At 44.2% G+C, this 19884-nt stretch overlaps 1 protein-coding gene across 2 annotated transcripts in view; it reads left to right on the top strand.

Moving 5' to 3' along the window:
- The window catches only part of LOC110508833 (E3 ubiquitin-protein ligase RNF13), an 80353-nt gene that overhangs the window by 47798 nt on the left and 12671 nt on the right, over nucleotides 1-19884 (top strand). For both annotated transcript variants that reach the window (XM_036987041.2, XM_036987109.2), the window contains exons 5-8: nucleotides 14630-14717; nucleotides 16406-16496; nucleotides 17073-17178; nucleotides 17792-17885. In XM_036987041.2, coding sequence (XP_036842936.2) covers nucleotides 14630-14717; nucleotides 16406-16496; nucleotides 17073-17178; nucleotides 17792-17885 — 379 coding nt within the window. The remainder of the gene's footprint in view (nucleotides 1-14629; nucleotides 14718-16405; nucleotides 16497-17072; nucleotides 17179-17791; nucleotides 17886-19884) is intronic.

Here is a 19884-nt window from a genome sequence, read left to right as displayed (position 1 = left end):
CTCATTTTGTCTGTCATAGTTGAAGTGTACCTATGATGAAAATTACAGGCCTCTCTCATCTTTTTAAGTGGGAGAACTTGCACAATTGGTGGCTGACTAAATACTTTTTTGCCCCACTGTAAGTGGTCTAGTCTATACTCCAAAGTTAAACAAGTAATCATAATCACCTTTGAGTTTGGACTGTATTACTTACTGGATGGACTGGCTACCTTGTGCTACGCTCCAAACTGTCTTTCCATGAGTCTGGGAGAGAACATATCCTAGGTGATGCTGTTGGTTCTTTGATTGTGCCGGGCGACTTGGAGTTAGCCTACAATTATAGTGAATCTGTATTTGATTTTGAATAGCCTAGTAATAGAGCATTTAAAAAAAATACTTTCGTAATTAATAGGCTGACACGTTACCTTTTTCCCTGTGGAATATCTCACCACAGTGAGTTTCCATATCCTCCTCCTTTCTCTTTAATTCCTTTCTCAAGCAAGTGCGCAGAGTTGTCAACACTTTTAATGATATATGTTTTGTTGTGAAAACAATATTTCACTTGGTTTCCCAAATGAACCACTGGGTAGCTTTCAGGAACATGGTTGGAGAGCCCATGGGATACAGAGATTGGGCGGAATATCACCTGTCGCACAGCGCTCCACAAACAGTGGTTGATGCATGAGGTGACTGCGGGAAAACGGCCTCCATTCGCTATTTGAGTGCGTACACGACACGTATTTTCCCCGTTCTAAATTAGAACACATTTTACACGTTAGTAAAGTCTGATGGGTGATCACATGATTAGAGAATGGGGTGTGCCGCCTGAGGTAAGAAACAGAGCTCTTTTGTGACTTTTTCCAAATCCTCAACAAGCCTGTAGTCTCATCAAGCAGACCAAACTTCTAATGTTCTTAATCATTCGCAACTAAATTAGCCAAATATCTCCAAATCTAGCATATAATAGGACCTGTTTCAAGTGATCATTGATATGCTCAACGTAGCTACTTCGTATGCACACTCACTCCAGAATGGGGGAAACATATCCTATCCATTTTAGTCAGCCTAATTCATTTGTATTAGTCTTATAAAAGAATTGCACAGGACTTGTACATATCTTGTCAGCTACACTGAACAAAAATTTAAACGCAACAATTTCAAGGATTTTAGTTCAAATAAGAAATCTGTAAATTCATTAAACTCTAATCTATGGATTTCACATGACAAGGAATACAGATATGCATCTGTTGGTCACAAATACATAAAAAAAAAAGAAGATGTGGATGAGAAAACCAGTCAGTATCTGGTGTGACCACCATTTGCCTCATGCAGCGTGACACATCTCCTTCGCATTTGAGTTGATCAGGCTGTTGATTGTGGAATGTTGTCCCACTCCTCTTCAATAGCTGGGTGAAGTCGCTAGATATTGGTGGGAACTGGAACATGCTGTTATACACGTTGATCCAGAGCATCCCAAACATGCTCAATGAGGGACATGTCTGAGTATGCAGGACATGGAAGAACTGGAACATTTTCAGCTTCCGAGAATTCTGTACAGATCCTTGTGACATTGCCATCAATAAAATGCAATGGTGTTCGTTGTCTGTAGCTTATGCCTGCCCATACCATAACCCCACCACCACAATGGGGCACCTCTGTTCACAACGTTGACATCAGCAAACCGCTCGTACAAACGATGCCATACACGCTGTATGCTATCTGCCCGGTACAGTTGAAACCGGAATTCATCCACGAAGAGCACACTTCTCAAGTGTGCCGGTGAGCATTTGCCCACTGAAGTCAAATCAAGACCCCGGTGAGGACAACGAACACGCAGATGAGCTTCTCTGAGACGGTTTCTGACCGTTTTTGCAGAAATTCTTTGGTTGTGTCAGAGGATTGTATGTTTGGAGGCCTGGAGATGCTGAAAGTGTTTGTTTATTAATGGTTAATAGCCGTGAGACCGGCAGTCATTTGCATGATAATAACCGACTGACAAAATGCAACGACTGCCAAAGCCCTAGTCGAGTCTCTCTATAATTGGTCATACACAGGTTACTAACCCTTCACTGAGGCTTCACGAAGACGCTATGTTCATTCAGTGTGGTAGTTATCTTTTTAGCTAACCTTGCGGCTTCCAGCGTGCTAAAATGAAGAGAGTGAAACATTTTTTGTTTCTGACCGTAGACCTCAGTTTAGAGGTTTAGACTTCAATAAATACTCTTGTCAAGCTAACGGTGAAGGAAATGCTTCATTTAAAGTGCTTTTGTTTTATTGTCACCCGGGAATTACAGTAATTAACAATAATGGCTGTTCAATTCTGATCAAGGATGTTGTTACTCTGGTGCTTGTTTGCAGACATGTGGTGCCTTCAGGCTGGGATTAAGAAAAGAGCTGTGTGTGTCCGTCCATCCAAGCATGTATGTGTGCTATCGATTTCTCATTGTGAGGTTTCATGTCTCGGTAGGCTCTGATTTACACATTTTTTTCCTTTTCATTCTCTCTGTCTCTCTGTCTCTCTGTCTCTCTGTCTCTCTGTCTCTCTGTCTCTCTGTCTGTCTGTCTGTCTGTCTGTCTGTCTGTCTGTCTGTCTGTCTGTCTGTCTGTCTGTCTGTCTGTCTGTCTGTCTGTCTCTCTGTCTCTCTGTCTCTCTGTCTCTCTGTCTCTCTGTCTCTCTGGCTCTCTGGCTCTCTGGCTCTCTGGCTCTGGCTCTGGCTCTGGCTCTGGCTCTGGCTGTCTCTTGCTCTCGCTGTCTCTCTCTCTCTCTCTCTCGCTGTCTCTCTCTCTCTCTCTCTCGCTGTCTCTCTCTCTCTCTCTCTCGCTGTCTCTCTCTCTCTCTCTCTCGCTGTCTCTCTCTCTCTCTCTCTCGCTGTCTCTCTCTCTCTCTCTCTCGCTGTCTCTCTCTCTCTCTCTCTCGCTGTCTCTCTCTCTCTCTCTCTCGCTGTCTCTCTCTCTCTCTCTCTCGCTGTCTCTCTCTCTCTCTCTTGCTCGCTTGCTATCTCTCTCTCTCTCATTCCGCAGTGAGGAATGCACTGAATGTCCTTATCTCTGCCCATACAAACATTCTGTGAGCCAGTAGAGGTTGAATTCCTCTCAGATTCCAGGCAGACGACACACTGGCATTAGAGGAGAAGCAGCCTGAGTGTCCTCTCACCAGTACACGAGAACCCTTCAAAACTGCATAAATAACATGAAAAAAGTCAAACGCTTATAGAATATATATATATATATATATATATATATATATATATATTTTTTTTAATCCCCAAAGGATGCTTATTTGCAGTGCGGCTGGTGGCAACGTCATTTAGCTGAGTCAACCTTTAAGAACACTGAACAACATGAACAAAAATACTAAGTCCTCTGAGGAGCTCCTCACTTCAACCATCATAGGGTTGTCAAGGCCTTCCCTCAAAAACATCCCTATTAAGGGGCTCCCGAGTGGTGCAGCGGTCTAAGGCTCTGCATCTCAGTGCTAGAGGCGTCACTACAGACCCTGGTTCCATCCCAGACTGTATCACAGCGGTCTAAGGCACTGCATCTCAGTGCTAAAAGTGTCACTACAGACCCTTGTTTGATTCCAGGCTGTATCACAGCGGTCTAAGGCAATGCATCTCAGTGCTAGAGGCGTCACTACAGACCCTGGTTCCATCCCAGACTGTATCACAGCGGTCTAAGGCTCTGCATCTCAGTGCTCGAGGTGTCACTACAGACCCTGGTTCCATCCCAGACTGTATCACAGCGGTCTAAGGCACTGCATCTCAGTGCTAGAGGCGTCACTACAGACCCTGGTTCCATCCCAGACTGTATCACAGCGGTCTAAGGCTCTGCATCTCAGTGCTCGAGGTGTCACTACAGACCCTTGTTTGATTCCAGGCTGTATCACAACCGGCCGTGATTGGGCACACAATTGGCCCAGTAACATCCCGGTTTGTCTGGTGTAGGCCGTCATTGTAAATAAGAGTTTGTTCTTAACTGACTTGCCTAGTTAAACAAAACATGTAAAAAAATGTAATGAGCGGTAACATGAGGATTTGTATCAATCACAGGGATTTGTTTTGCCAACTCTGCCATTACATGTAGCCTACACTGTACATTGTGCTGAACAAAACCACCACAACAGTCTCTAGTACTGTACAAAGCCACCACAACAGTCTGTAGTACTGTACAAAACCACCACAACAGTCTGTATTACTGTACAAAACCACCACAACAGTCTCTATTACTGTACAAAACCACCACAACAGTCTGTAGTACTGTACAAAACCACCACAACAGTCTGTAGTACTGTACAAAACCACCACAACAGTCTGTAGTACTGTACAAAACCACCACAACAGTCTGTAGTACTGTACAAAACCACCACAACAGTCTGTAGTACTGTACAAAACCACCACAACAGTCTCTATTACTGTACAAAACCACCACAACAGTCTGTAGTACTGTACAAAACCACCACAACAGTCTGTATTACTGTACAAAACCACCACAACAGTCTCTATTACTGTACAAAACCACCACAACAGTCTCTATTACTGTACAAAACCACCACAACAGTCTGTATTACTGTACAAAACCACCACAACAGTCTCTAGTACTGTACAAAACCACCACAACAGTCTGCAGTACTGTACAAAACCACCACAACAGTCTCTAGTACTGTACAAAACCACCACAACAGTCTCTAGTACTGTACAAAACCACCACAACAGTCTCTAGTACTGTACAAAACCACCACCAACAGTCTCTTGCAGTTGAATCAAGGGGCAACTACACCCTCCATTTTTTTGTAGGGGGGATTGTTTCCAGACATGTTCTGATATGCTTTAGACATTGTTTTAGTTTTTCTATAAAAAGGGAGTGAAACTCGGAAACCCGGGAAAAATTAAACCGGGAAAAACGCAAACTGATTTTATAGGGTTGTTCTCTGACAATAACACCCCCTTTTGAGATTGTGTAACGGCTTAAATCTTTTCCCTCTGAACAGTCAATGTAAATAAGATATCGTAACGTTAAAGTGTAATTATTTGTGAGGGTAGGTCATTGTAGGCTACTTGCTAAGCCTGCAAATTTAAAGATAACATTTAAATGTTACGCAACACCCACTTTCCCGGGCCAATATTATTTGAATTCAGGCCAGTAGGTTTCGGTTGGTAACGGCCAGATGAGCCGCTGGAAAATTGACCTGAATGTCAAGCTCTGTAAGGACATGCTCATTTTAAAATACGGCTAGTCGTTATTCGCCTGGTTCTGGATGGAATGCAGGTACATTGTGGGCATGGTTTCCCCAAAAGCATCTTAAGGCTAAGTTCATCTTCAGAACCTTTTTGTAGGAGCATCGCTAAATCTCTTGAGCTATTTCCCAAAAACCCATCGTTGTTAACGTTGCACTTGAAAATGCTTGGAATCTTAACGCCTGCCTCAAGACTACTCGTGGAACAGCCTAGTGCGCCGTTAGATGCTCCCCCCCCCCCCCCCCTCTCTCTCCCGTGTCACTTTATACAAAGAAGATCTCTGTTCAACATAATCACATGGTTTTCATCTCTCTGTGACCTCTGATAACTTTATTATTATTATTTTCATTTTTTATTTAACCTTTTATTTAACTAGGCAAGTCAGTTTAAGAACAATTTCTTATTTACAATGACGGCCGAACCCGGACGACGCTGGGCCAATTGTGCGCCGCCGCCTATGTCTTTGCAATTGATACAGGTCATGTATAAAATGCTTTGAATTAAAGCTGAGATGACTGAATTAAAATATCAACAGTAGGCAAAAGGCAGTGTGCAATCAATTGTTCCATTTAGCTTCTTGTAGGATACTGTCAGTACTTTGTCTCAATATATTTCATGATCTGTATAACGTCTGCAATGATATACCGAATCTGGGATTTAGTACATTTTTTATTGGCAAAGCATTAGAATAAGCCACCTCCAAAATGTGCAGGCGTAGGCGCTTTAAATCTCTCTAGGTGCTGATCCGTCATCAGTATTGTGAAATAATTCTTATGTCAAGGTAAGCTTTGAATGGAGAAAGCTGACCTGGGAACAGCGCTCCCTTTTTGTTTTGATACTATCAGTATCGACAAATTCTTCTTACGACTCACTTTCCATCGCTATTGGAAAACCGAGCACAGGTCATTCTCGCCGTGCAGCTGAAACCAAATCATGTGCTTGTGCCGCCAAATGAAAAAGTTGGTAGCACCAGTGGGAAAAGTTGGTCTGGAACTCTTGCCTCATTGGCTTGGATTTGTCTCCTCTGTTCCAGTTTGTAAGCGTTTTATGCAGTGGGAATGAAGGGGGTGGGTTGAGACAGCATCAGGGCTGTTAGACTTAACAAGAATTATCTGCTGGCTCTCTCTGTCTCTCTTCAAAGGCAGCCTCCTTAAGGAGACACACACACACACACACACACAGACGCGCGCGCACACGTTCACACACAAATACACCCACACGAATCAGAGCGCAGAAAATGACAGTGACTAACAAAAGGCTGCGCTAATGTCTGTTAGCATCTTGATTCCGTCAAACAACTCTTCGCTCATCCGCTTTGTCTGAATGAACAGTTACATTTTGTTATCTTAGCATAGCAACATAAAAATGATACCAGACTATTATATTGGGTACAATGTGGGGAGTGAAAGCCTAGAATAACCTATAGGCTCAGGGCTTAAACAAGCTATCGCTAGGCTACTTTGGTGCATTCAGTGGATAGATGGATGGGGGCAACATAACACAGCATCTCTGAAAGCCACTGAGAGGGCCACACATCCATTATTCATCTCAACAGATGAGGTTCGCTGCTCCGGCTATCTGGGCTCACAGCGAGTTCCGTGTGACTGAGACAACCTGATTTCTCAGCTCTCTTTCATGGTTTATTTTGTTACAGGTTTTCCCTGTGCCTCACTCTCACTTGCAATTTACACCAAGGATAACACATCTTTACCCCAAATCATTTACGAGGGGACTTCGTAGAAGGATTTTTATTTCCTTTTTATGTTTAGTTTTTGTAAGTGAAGTTGGATTAGGCATCTACAGTGATTCAAGCGTCTAATATGACATTTTTTTTCCCCTGTTTTTGCAATTGTAGCATCCTTACACACTTCAGTTACACACTTCACACTACACTTACATCCTTTCACTTACACACTACACTTACACACTACACTTACATCCTTTCACTTACACACTTCACTTACACACTACATTTACATCCTTTCACTTACACACTGCACTTACACACTACACACTACACTTACATCCTTTCACACACTACACTTACACACTACACTTACACACTACACTTACATCCTTTCACTTACACACTACACTTACACACTTCACTTACACACTACACTTACACACTTCACTTACACACTACACTTACACACTACACTTACATCCTTTCACTTAGTCTAATTGTACATTTAAGTATTTGATTTGGTCTTGATTGAATTTAAAGCCTAGGATCTATGTAGTTAGGGGAGGGTGTGGGGTCTTGGGTCTTGGCCTCTCCATTAACTGGACTTTTAAAGACCGTAAGACCGTGGTGTGTTTATGCAATAATTTGGCTGTAGCTAAAAGGTGTGTGAGTGTTCGGGCGAGTGTGTGTGTGTGTGTGTGTGTGTGCGGGCGAGTGTGTGTGCGTGCGTGTTCGGGCGAGTGTGCGTGTGTGTGCGCGTGTTCGGGCGAGTGTGCGTGTGTGTGTGTGCGCGCGTGCGTGTTCGGGCGAGTGTGTGTGTGCGTGTTCGGGCGAGTGTGTGTGTGTGTGTGTGCGTGTTCGGGCGAGTGTGTGTGTGTGTGCGTGTTCGGGCGAGTGTGTGTGTGTGTGTGTGTTCGGGCGAGTGTGTGCGTGCGTGTTCGGGCGAGTGTGCGTGTTCGGGCGAGTGTGCGAGTGCGTGTTCGGGCGAGTGTGCGTGTTCGGGCGAGTGTGCGTGTTCGGGCGAGTATTCGGGCGAGTGTGTGTGTGTGCGTGTGCGTGCGTGTTCGGGCGAGTGTGTGCGTGTGTGTGTGCGCGTGCGTGCGGGCGTGTGTGTGTGTGTGTGTGTGCGTGCGTGTTCGGGCGAGTGTGTGTGTGCGCGCGTGCATGTTCGGGCAAGTGTGCGTGTGTGTTCGGGCGAGTGTGTGTGTGTGCGTGCGTGTTCGGGCGAGTGTGTGTGTGCGTGCGTGCGTGTTCGGGCGAGTGTGTGTGTGTGTGTGTGTGCATGTTTGGGAGAGAGAGAGAAACTAGTACAGACTACAGCAGGGTGGAAGGGGGGGGGAAACTCTAGTTTACCACACTTACTGTGACAGTCTGTTTGGCTGTCTACTCTGTGAGTAAAGGAAACAGGCAATTGCCTTTTTACACAAGCACACACACACACACACACACACACACACGCCACAATATCACAGGCTTCCTCAACAATTTCAACCATGACTTAAACTGGAATTCTGCACCAACCATAACAGGTTGCCCTGCCAACCCAGCCTGCGTGCGTGCGTATAGATCATGATGATCCACACAGAGAAAGACCATGCAGGTCTGAACAAAATGGCTGCCAAACAGGAAATACCTCAACTAAGCATGGGAGTATGCATATACAGAGCATTCGGAAAGTATTCAGACCCCTTAACTTTTTCCACATTTTGTTACGTTACAGCCTTATACTAAAATGTATTTTAATCTACACACAATACCCCATAATGACATCACAATACCCATGATGACATCACAATACCCATGATGACATCACAAAACCCCATAATGACAAAGCAAAAGCAGGTTTTTAGAAATGTTTGAAAATATATTTAAAAAATTAAACTGATTTACATAAGAATTCAGACCCTTTGCTTTGTTGAAGCACCTTTTGGCAGCGATTACAGACTCAATTCTTCTTGGGTATGACGCTACAAGCTTGGTACACCTGTATTTGGGGAGTTTCTCCCCATTCTTCTCTGCCGATCCTCTCAAGCTCTGTCAGGTTGGATGGGAGCATCGCTTTACAGCTATTTTCAAGTCTCTGCAGAGATGTTAGATTGGCTTCAAGTCCGGGCTCTGACTGGGCCACTCAAGGGACATTCAGAGACTTGTCCCGAAGCAGCTTGGTTTGAGGAAATCAACTGTGGGAGCAATTATTAGGAAATGGAAGACATACAATACCACTGATAATCTCTCTCGATCTGGGGCTCCACGCAAGATCTCACCCCGTGGGGTCAAAATGATCACAAGAACGGTGAGCAAAAATCCCAGAACCACAAAGGGGAAATCCCAGAACCACAAAGGGGGGACCTAGTGAATGACCTGCAGAGAGCTGGGACCAAAGTAACAAAGCCTACCATCAGTAACACACTACGCCGCCAGGGACTCAAATCCTGCAGTGCCAGACGTGTCCCCCTGCTTAAGCCAGTACATGTCCAGGCCCGTCTGAAGTTTGCTAGAGAGCATTTGGATGATCCAGAAGAAGATTGGGAGAATGTCATATGGTCAGATGAAACCAAAATATAACTTTTTGGTAAAAACTCAACTTGTCGTGTTTGGAGGACAAAGAATGCTGAGTTGTATCCAAAGAATACCATATCTACTGTGAAGCATGGGGGTGGAAACATCATGCTTTGGGACTGTTTTTCTGCAAAGGGACCAGGACGACTGATCCGTGTAAAGGAAAGAATGAATGGGGCCATGTATTGTGAGATTTTGAGTGAAAACCTCCTTCCATCAGCAAGGGCATTGAAGATGAAACGTGGCTGGGTCTTTCAGCATGACAATGATCCCAAACACACCGCCCGGGCAACGAAGGAGTGGCTTTGTAAGAAGCATTTCAAGGTCCTGGAGTGGCCTAGCCAGTCTCCAGATCTCAACCCCATAGAAAATCTTTGGATGGAGTTGAAAGTCCGTGTTTCCCAGCAACAGCCCCAAAACATCACTGCTCTAGAGGAGATCTGCATGGAGGAATGGGCCAAAATACCAGCAACAGTGTGTGAAAACCTTGTGAAGACTTACAGAAAACGTTTGACCTCTGTCATTGCCAACAAAGGGTATATAACAAAGTATTGAGATAAACTTTTGTTATTGACCAAATACTTATTTTCCACCATAATTTGCAAATAAATTCATTAAAAATCCTACAATTTGATTTTCTGGATTTTTTTTCTTCTCATTTTGTCTGTCATAGTTGAAGTGTACATATGATAATTACAGGCCTCTCATCTTTTTAAGTGGGAGAACTTGCACAATTGGTGGCTGACTAAATACTTTTTTGCCCCACTATATTCTGAGAGTCCTTTAGGTGCCTTTTTGGCAAACTGCAAGCAGGCTGTCATGTGCCTTTTACTGAGGAGTGTCTCCCGTCTGGTCACTCTACCATAAAGGACTGATTGGTGGAGTGCTGCAGAGATGGTTGTCCTTCTGGAGGGTTCTCCCATTTCCACAGAGGAACTCTGGAGCTCTGGCAGAGTGACCATCGGGTTCTTGGTCAACTCCCTGACCAAGGACCTTCAGAAATGTTTTGGTACCCTTCCCCAGATCTGTGCCTCGACACATTCCTGTCTCAGAGCTCTACGGACAATTCCTTCGACCTGACATGCACTGTCAACTGTAGGACCTTATATAGACAGGTGTGTGCCTTTCCAGATCATGTCCAATTAATTGAATTTACCACAGGTGGACTCCAATCAAAGTTGTAGAAACATCTCCAAGATCATCAATGGAAACAGGATGCACCGGAGCTCAATTTCTGGGCTCAAAGCAAAGGGTCTGAATACTTATGTAAATAATACACTGCTCAAAAAAATAAAGGAAACACTAAAATAACACATCGTAGATCTGAATGAATGAAATATTCTTATTAAATACTTTTTTCTTTACATAGTTGAATGTGCTGACAACAAAATCACACAAATTATCAATGGAAATCAAATTTATCAACCCATGGAGGTCTGGATTTGGAGTCACACTCAAAATTAAAGTGGAAAACCACACTACAAGCTGATCCAACTTTGATGTAATGTCCTTAAAACAAGTCAAAATGAGGCTCAGTAGTGTGTGTGGCCTCCACGTGCTCCTGATGAGGTGGCGGATGGTCTCCTGAGGGATCTCCTCCCAGACCTGGACTAAAGCATCCGCCAACTCCTGGACAGTCTGTGGTGCAACGTGGCGTTGGTGGATGGAGCGAGACATGATGTCCCAGATGTGCTCAATTGGATTCAGGTCTGGGGAACGGGCGGGCCAGTCCATAGCATCAATGCCTTCCTCTTGCAGGAACTGCTGACACACTCCAGCCACATGAGGTCTAGCATTGTCTTGCATTAGGAAGAACCCAGGGCCAACCGCACCAGCATATGGTCTCACAAGGGGTCTGAGGATCTCATCTTGGTACCTAATGGCAGTCAGGCTACCTCTGGCGAGCACATGGAGGGCTGTTCGGCCCACCAAAGAAATGCCACCCCACACCATGACTGACCCACCGCCAAACCGGTCATGCTGGAGGATGTTGCAAGCAGCAGAACGTTCTCCACGGCATCTCCAGACTGTCACGTGTGCTCAGTGTGAACCTGCTTTCATCTGTGAAGAGCACAGGGCGCCAGTGGCGAATTTGCCAATCTTGGTGTTCTCTGGCAAATGCCAAACGTCCTGCACGGTGTTGGGCTGTAAGCACAACCCCCACCTGTGGACGTCGGGCCCTCATACCACCCTCATGGAGTCTGTTTCTGACCGTTTGAGCAGACACATGCACATTTGTGGCCTACTGGAGGTCATTTTGCAGGGCTCTGGCAGTGCTCCTCCTTGCACAAAGGCGGAGGTAGTGGTCCTGCTGCTGGGTTGTTGCCCTTCTATGGCCTCCTCTATGTCTCCTGATGTACTGGCCTGTCTCGTGGTAGCGCCTCCATGCTCTGGACACTACGCTGACAGACGTAGCAAACCTTCTTGCCACAGCTCGCATTGATGTGCCATCCTGGATGAGCTGCACTACCTGAGCCACTTGTGTGGGTTGTAGACTCTGTCTCATGCTACCATTATAGTGAAAGCACCGCCAGTATTCAAAAGTGACCAAAACATCAGCCAGGAAGCATAGGAACTGAGAAGTGGTCTGTGGTCACCACCTGCAGAACCACTCCTTTATTGGGGGTATTTTGCTAATTGCTTATAATATCCACCTGTTGTCTATTCCAATTGCACAACAGCATGTGAAATGTATTGTCAATCAGTGTTGCTTCCTAAGTGGACAGTTTGATTTCACAGAAGTGTGATTGACTTGGAGTTACATTGTGTTGTTTCAGTGTTCCCTTTATTTATTTGAGCAGTGTATATTTCTGTTTTTTTACATTTAATACATTTGCAAAAATGTCTAAACCCTTTTAAAAATTTTTTTTTTTTAAAGATTTAATCAATTTTAGGATAAGGTTGTAAAAGTAACAAAAATGTGGAGAAATTCAAGGGGGTCTGAATACATCCCCTTTTCTCATCCATAGCCTAGTGGCAGTTTGTGAATATAAATGAAGGCTGTAAAGCAGTATTACTTCATTCATGGGGTTTCCTCATCAAGTTCTTCCTGTTTTGGAGCCTCTGTTGTAGCAGGGACACAGTTACACGAGGGAGCAGGACCAATGTTTACCACTGCAGGGGAAGCTGTTGTATTTTAAACTCAAGCCTGTTTTCTTTTCTTATTTTTTTTTTTCTCTCCTGAGAGTACTTTCTGGGAAGAAGGTCCTAAACAGATGAGTTGTTAGTAGTGAAATGTCAAACGGTTTTCGACATGGAGGCAAAGCACACTCCCAGGTTCCATGGCTACATGGCTACATGGCTATATGGCTCCATGTCAACAGTGTTAACCTGTAGGGCAACACTGTTATTACTGGAGTCTGCCAGCACATGACAGAACTTTACATGCCCTCTATAAGTTAATGCATACCACCGACTCTATGAAGTAAGTTATTTTAGCCTGTAGATTTCTTTCAGAATGCTATGTGTTTAGCCACATTACACACTATGCTAATTATGTCGATTTAAGGCAGTCCCCCGCACCTCTCTGATTCAGAGGGGTTGGGTTAAATGCAGAAGACACATTTCAGTTGAGTGTGTTCATTCCTGACTAGGTATCCTCCCAATTTTAAATCTAGCCTCATTGTCCTTCGTGTTTTGGTGTGGCCATATAGCATGTCATTGTCATTATACACACAGTGCACCTATGGACCAGACGTCTGCGCGACCATTGACACGTATTTAATCACACACTCACACCCTGCCCCGAAGGGATGTCAGTTACAGTAGAGTTCAATCCCTCCCCTTAAGCCAGTAGACCTATCCCAGGGCCCACAGAGTATGGGTGATGGAGTTGGAATGAGGGCTTGGCAGAGGCTACAGTATGGAGATGGTTACGACAGTATGGAAACAGTATGGAGATAGTTACTGCAGTATGGATACAGTATGGAGATAGTTACTACAGTATGGATACAGTATGGAGATAGTTACTACAGTATGGAGATAGTTACTGCAGTATGGATACAGTATGGAGATAGTTACGACAGTATGGATACAGTATGGAGATAGTTACTACAGTATGGATACAGATATAGTTACTACAGTATGGATACAGATATAGTTACTGCAGTATGGATACAGTATGGAGATAGTTACGACAGTATGGATACAGTATGGAGACAGTTACTGCAGTATGGATACAGTATGGAGATAGGTACTACAGTATGGATACAGTATGGAGATAGTTACTGCAGTATGGATACAGTATGGAGATAGTTACGACAGTATGGATACAGTATGGAGATAGTTACGACAGTATGGATACAGTATGGAGATAGTTACTGCAGTATGGATACAGTATGGAGATAGTTACTACAGTATGGATACAGTATGGAGATAGTTACTACAGTATGGATACAGATATAGTTACTACAGTATGGATACAGATATAGTTACTGCAGTATGGATACAGTATGGAGATAGTTACTACAGTATAGAGATAGTTACTGCAGTATGGATACAGTATGGAGATAGTTACTACAGTATAGAGATAGTTACTGCAGTGTGGATACAGTATAGAGACAGTTACTGCAGTATGGATACAGTATAGAGATGGTTACTACAGTATGGATACAGTATAGAGATAGTTACTACAGTATAGAGATAGTTACTACAGTATAGAGATAGTTACTACAGTATGGATACAGTATGGAGATAGTTACTGCAGTATAGAGATAGGTATTACAGTATGGGGATAGTTACTACAGTATAGAAATAGTTACTGCAGTATGGAGATAGTTACTACAGTATCGATACAGTATGGAGATAGTTACTGCAGTATAGAGATAGTTACTACAGTATGGATACAGTATGGAGATAGTTACTACAGTATGGATACAGTAAGGAGATATTTAATACAGTATGGATACAGTATGGAGATAGTTACTACAGTATGGATACAGTATGGAGATAGTTACTGCAGTATGGATACAGTATGGAGATAGTTACTACAGTATGGATACAATATGGAGATAGTTACTACAGTATGGGGATAGCTACTGTCTGATCCTGAGCCTGTGAATATGAGTCGCTGTTCTGTGGTGGTCCAAGTGTTTATGTGGGCTGGCTGAACGCACACTGATCCATAGAAACCACACACACACACTGAACACAAATATTTTGTCTCCCGCAGGTGCTTAATGCCCAGAAGGCCGGGTACAAGTCGGCCATTGTTCACAACGTGGACTCTGATGACTTAATCAGCATGGGATCCAATGATCGTAAGTCCCCCCCCCCCCCCCGACAATCCTCCTCTGCACAATCACACAAACATGCAGCAGCACTACACACAGTCCTCTGTTCATTTGGGGAGTAGTGGAGTAGTATAGTAGTGGGGTAGTATAGTACAGGGGTAGTGGGGTAGTATAGTACAGGGGTAGTGGGGTAGTATAGTAGTGGGGTAGTATATTAGTGGGGTAGTATATTAGTGGAGTAGAAGGGTAGTGGGGTAGTGGAGTAGAAGGGTAGAGGGGTAGTATATTAGTGGGGTAGTATATTAGTGGAGTAGAAGGGTAGTGGGGTAGTGGAGTAGAAGGGTAGAGGGGTAGTATATTAGTGGAGTAGTATAGTAGAGGGGTAGTATAGTAGAGGGGTAGTATAGTAGAGGGGTAGTATAGTAGAGGGGTAGTATAGTAGAGGGGTAGTATAGTAGAGGGGTAGTATAGTAGAGGGGTAGTATAGTAGAGGGGTAGTACAGTTGTGGAGTAGTATAGTAGAGGGGTAGTATAGTAGAGGAGTATAGGCATAGTATAGTAGAGGGGTAGTATAGTAGTGGAGTGAGTAGAGTAGATGTACCTTTGATTCCCAAACCTCTGGGTCAAGAGGAGCATTAGGACTCGCTGGGAGCTGCTGCACCCATAGCACCAAGCCCGACTCCTAGCGTCGTTGTGGAGGTATGTAGTGCCGTAGTACGTCTCCAAACGGTTCAACCCCGTCCAAGTTGATCGCCCGGCCTTAGCTACCATCACAGGAAGGAGGAGGGGAGGAGGGATGGATATCTGTTTCTCTTTTCTCGACTGCTTTTTCTTCACATCATTTGCTGCTCGTCTCCCCGTCTCTCACTCCAGGGCGTATGACAACATATCATGAGTAACGGTGACAGCTCCTCGTGCTGGTAACTGTCTAGACCGGATCATCCGTTGAGATGGCTTCTTTTCAAACGTTGGGCAGTGAGACATTTCTTAACTCATCAGCCATCCAAGAGATTTCTGCCTCCGGGGTTCGGGGGGCCTTAACAACTGTCGCATATGAGCAGAATACTAAATGACAGTGGCACAAGTGGGCATCAGCCTGGTTCCCATAGACACTGAAAACTACCTCAACTGAAAACTACCTCAACTGAAAACTACCTCAACTGAAAACTACATCAACTGAAAACTACCACATCTGAAAACTACCTCAACTGAAAACTACCTCAACTGAAAACTACCTCAACTGAAAACTACCTCAACTGAAAACTACCTCAACTGAAAACTACCTCAACTGAAAACTACCTCAACTGAAAACGACCTCAACTGAAAACTACCTCAACTGAAAACGACCTCAACTGAAAACGACCTCAACTGAAAACGACCTCAACTGAAAACGACCTCAACTGAAAACGACCTCAACTGAAAACTACCTCAACTGAAAACTACCTTATCTGAAAACTACCTTATCTGACAGCTTTAAAGATCTGGGGTTCGCCATGGTTTTGTTCTATCTAAGTAAATGTTTTCAGAAAAGGCCAGACGTTGAACTGCGTTGATATACAGCAAACAGGCCCTTCTTTCTATTCCGGTATTTTTCCCCAGTAGCTGACTCGTGTCTTGGCGTTTCCTTCAAAACGTCTCGTTATTTCATGATGGACATCAGTATGTAGCCACTCCACATGTGTATAAATAACTTCCTCTCCTCCTTTCCCATTTAGTGGATATTTTGAAGCAAATTGACATTCCATCAGTGTTTGTTAGTGAAGAGACTGCCAACTCCCTGAAAGAAGACTACACATACGACAAGGGGTGAGTCGGAGACCTACATCTTATTTCCATTGTCTATCAACATAATTCAAGCCTCGGACATTACAGGCACCATAACTGGCACAGTCTAACTGGGCTCTCTAACAATGATGTCCACATAAATCTTGTCAGCGTCATGTTGTTAAATAATATATTCATTTTATTCAATGTTATTCAGTGGAAAGACAACATAAACCGGATTGTCCATCTTTTTAAATAAATATATTTCCATCTTTATGACATAATGATGTAACACAGTGTGTTGACTTGTCGTAAAGGAGACGTGTCGTCACGTTCCCAGCGCTCCGCCCGAGATCGGTGGATAATCTGGGATTTAAAAAACAAAATGTCTCGAGTTCCTCAAAGATATCAAATCAAATGTATTTCTATAGCCCTTCGTACATCAGCTGATATCTCAAAGTGCTGTACAGAAACCCAGCCTAAAACCCCAAACAGCAAGCAATGCAGGTGTAGAAGCACGGTGGCTAGGAAAAACTCCCTAGAAAGGCTAGCCGACGATACATTGTAAACACTTGAATATATCTCCATAATGGTGCTGTTGTTGTTGTTGTTCTCCAGGGGTCATGTGGTCCTCATGCCAGACTTCAACCTACCTCTGGAATACTACCTGATCCCCTTCCTCATCACCGTGGGAATCTGCCTCATCCTCATCGTTGTTTTCATGGTAGGCAAATACACTGGTAGAGTTCATTCGTTAATGTGATTGAGTCAATGGTGGCATGGCAGATCTGTGGGAAATGTCAGGAGTAGGGAGTTTTTCTAGGATGTTCTGGTCTGAGGGCACTAGGCATAGGGCTGGTGACGATGTCATCAAGCTAGGACAAGTAGCAGAGCTCGTGCTCATTCAATTTTTTTTTCTAGAACATTATTACTAGAAGAAGAACCAGTTACCCAAGTCATCCCTTTTCCAACATAATTGACCCAAGAACGTTGATTAATGTAATTCTGTTAAAATGTAAATCAAATCAAATTTTATTTGTCACATACACATGGTTAGCAGATGTTAATGCGAGTGTTGCGAAATGCTTGTACATACAAATATTGCTTTAGTATTGGTTGTGGAATTTTTCAACTGCAGAGAATTCTCTTATAATTTGAAAATAACTGTCAATCGAATAGCGACGTTAGACTTTTGGCAAGAGGGTTCGAAGTACAATGGCGTTGTGAGGTTCAGAAAAACTCTTGTGGAGTATTCATCAGGATGTTTTTTTTTTCGACGAGGTTAAGGGGCTTAAAAACTCCCTAACTGACTGTTGACTTTTCCCCTCCTCGCTCAGATCACCAAGTTTGTCCAGGACAGACACAGGGCTCGGAGAAGCCGTTTGCGCAAGGACCAACTGAAGAAACTCCCCATTCACAAGTACAAGAAAGGTATGGAGGGAAAAAGCTATCGCCATGGCAATCTGGACAGTTTTGTGTTAAGCATGGGGATGGCACTCCACTCATGTTGTGTAATGCCCCGATCTTGTTACATCTGTGAATTGTTGTAGTAATGTCTGTTAGGGATGTGTGGTATCCCCTTGTGTTTTTCTCACTTTGCGTTAATGTGAAACTGCTTCAGCACAGGTTCAGGTCGTCCCTGCTGAGGGGAACAAAGAGTCTTAAAATAGTTTTGTGTTTGTTTGCCTGCCTTTTTGTATGCGTCAACAATACAAAGATTGAGATCTGGCTTTATGATCGGAGAGCACACTTACCCTTGTATGAGGGCATTAATCTGTCGACCTTTGTCCTCTACGAACAGTTGACCGTAAACGCTGATCTAGCAGGTCAGCTCGTACCAAAATGAGAACTCCAAACTAACCTCAACCGGCTCTAGACACGCTATGCCTTGTGTCATGTGACTGGGCCACGGTGAGGGTGACATTTCAGAACGACTTATGAAATAGTGAGATTAGCCAGGCCGTCATTGGAAATAAGAATTGGTTCTTAATTGACCTTTCTGGTCAAATAAAGGTTAAAATATATATAGAAATAAATACTGCTTGATTTTCCTAAAAGCCAACCCCACAGATTAAGGCTCCTTACTCTTGAGACTAAATACAGGGCTGAAGGTGAGTAATGCCACTCTCAATACAAATACATCTTCTGGTTACCTTGAGGGAGGTTTTTTAAACTCCTGGACTTGAGAGGTTTTCCTCCATTTTACTCTTGTCTCTCTCAGTGCAGGAGGAATTTATAGTCCATGTTTTTGCATTGCTAATAGGAGTTTGTCCAAGATAGTCTGCGAATGTCAGTCCTCTTTTCACACTGGGAAGGAGTTTAGACGCTCCTGCCGGGTTTGGGGTGGGAAGCCATTAAAGATCTGCTGTGCAGGGAACACTGAGGAGATTTTGTCTGAGTCTGGCTGGCGCATACTAAGTAGCCCCCTCGCAGAGCTTATAATGGGGGTATGGCAGGACTCCTCCCTCTGGCTGGCAGTAGCATGTGCTTTGAGGAGAGGCAAACTGTGTGGCTGTGTGTGGGGGTGTGTGCGACAGCCCTTGTCTAACTGACAGTTTCTGCGGCCGTTCCATAGAGTTCAGACGTCCCAGGGAACGGGTCCATCAGTTAGCTGGGTTTCTGTTCGCTCTGCCAGTGTTGTGGCGATACAAAGCGGGGACACCGAATCTCTACCTAAATCACCCTTTTAAGCCCTGAACTCGGGATCCCTGCAATCATCGCGCAGAATGGGTCTCTGGGGACTCCGGCTCAACGTTTTTATAGAGCGTTTAAGTAGTGGCAGGTAAGGGGATAGAATTGAGTGTTATCAACGACAGAGAGTGGACTGTTTTGTATTTAAAACTATGATCTGAGGGTTTTCTCGCTGCTGATTGGCCTGTTTAGGACTGAAGGGGAGTATTCCAATGTTGTTAGTTGTTCCTAATTGGCCGGAGTGGGTTTTCCAGCTTGGCGCCATTTCAACATGGGAGGTGAATAGCTGGATAACTAGTATAGCGGAGCGATGTTCCGGGATGGAATGGCATCCCAGATTCGCACTGGTCCGTAGCCAAACCTTGCAGCCTCCCCATAATTCCTCTCTACATGGGGCGGCCGATGACTCACGGAGCCTTCTAAAATCGCTCGTCTGACTCGTTCTGTGCTCATTGTTTACACCAACGGCTCTTTTCGACCTTTTTATACCAACTCAGCGCTCACTTTCTCCAGCCCGGGGTATTTTTAGCTATCCCTAACACCACTCTGCGACAGCAGAGTTCTTCTGTCTTGGCTGGCTTTCTGGCTTCTGCTGCGATGTGGTAATGATGCCTAATGGTGCCCTCAGCCACCCGTCTCCTCCCCCTCAGCTAAACCTTGATGCCTGCTGAGTCTGGTCTCTAGGGATTTGTTTTAGCAGGCTGTGTGATACTGTGATGCCGTCTGTCTGTTTTGAATG

Source organism: Oncorhynchus mykiss, chromosome 1 (assembly GCF_057628025.1).
Source record: "Oncorhynchus mykiss isolate SJ-2025 chromosome 1, ASM5762802v1, whole genome shotgun sequence".
NCBI lineage: Eukaryota > Metazoa > Chordata > Actinopteri > Salmoniformes > Salmonidae > Oncorhynchus > Oncorhynchus mykiss.
This window is presented reverse-complemented; position numbering and strand designations above follow the sequence as displayed.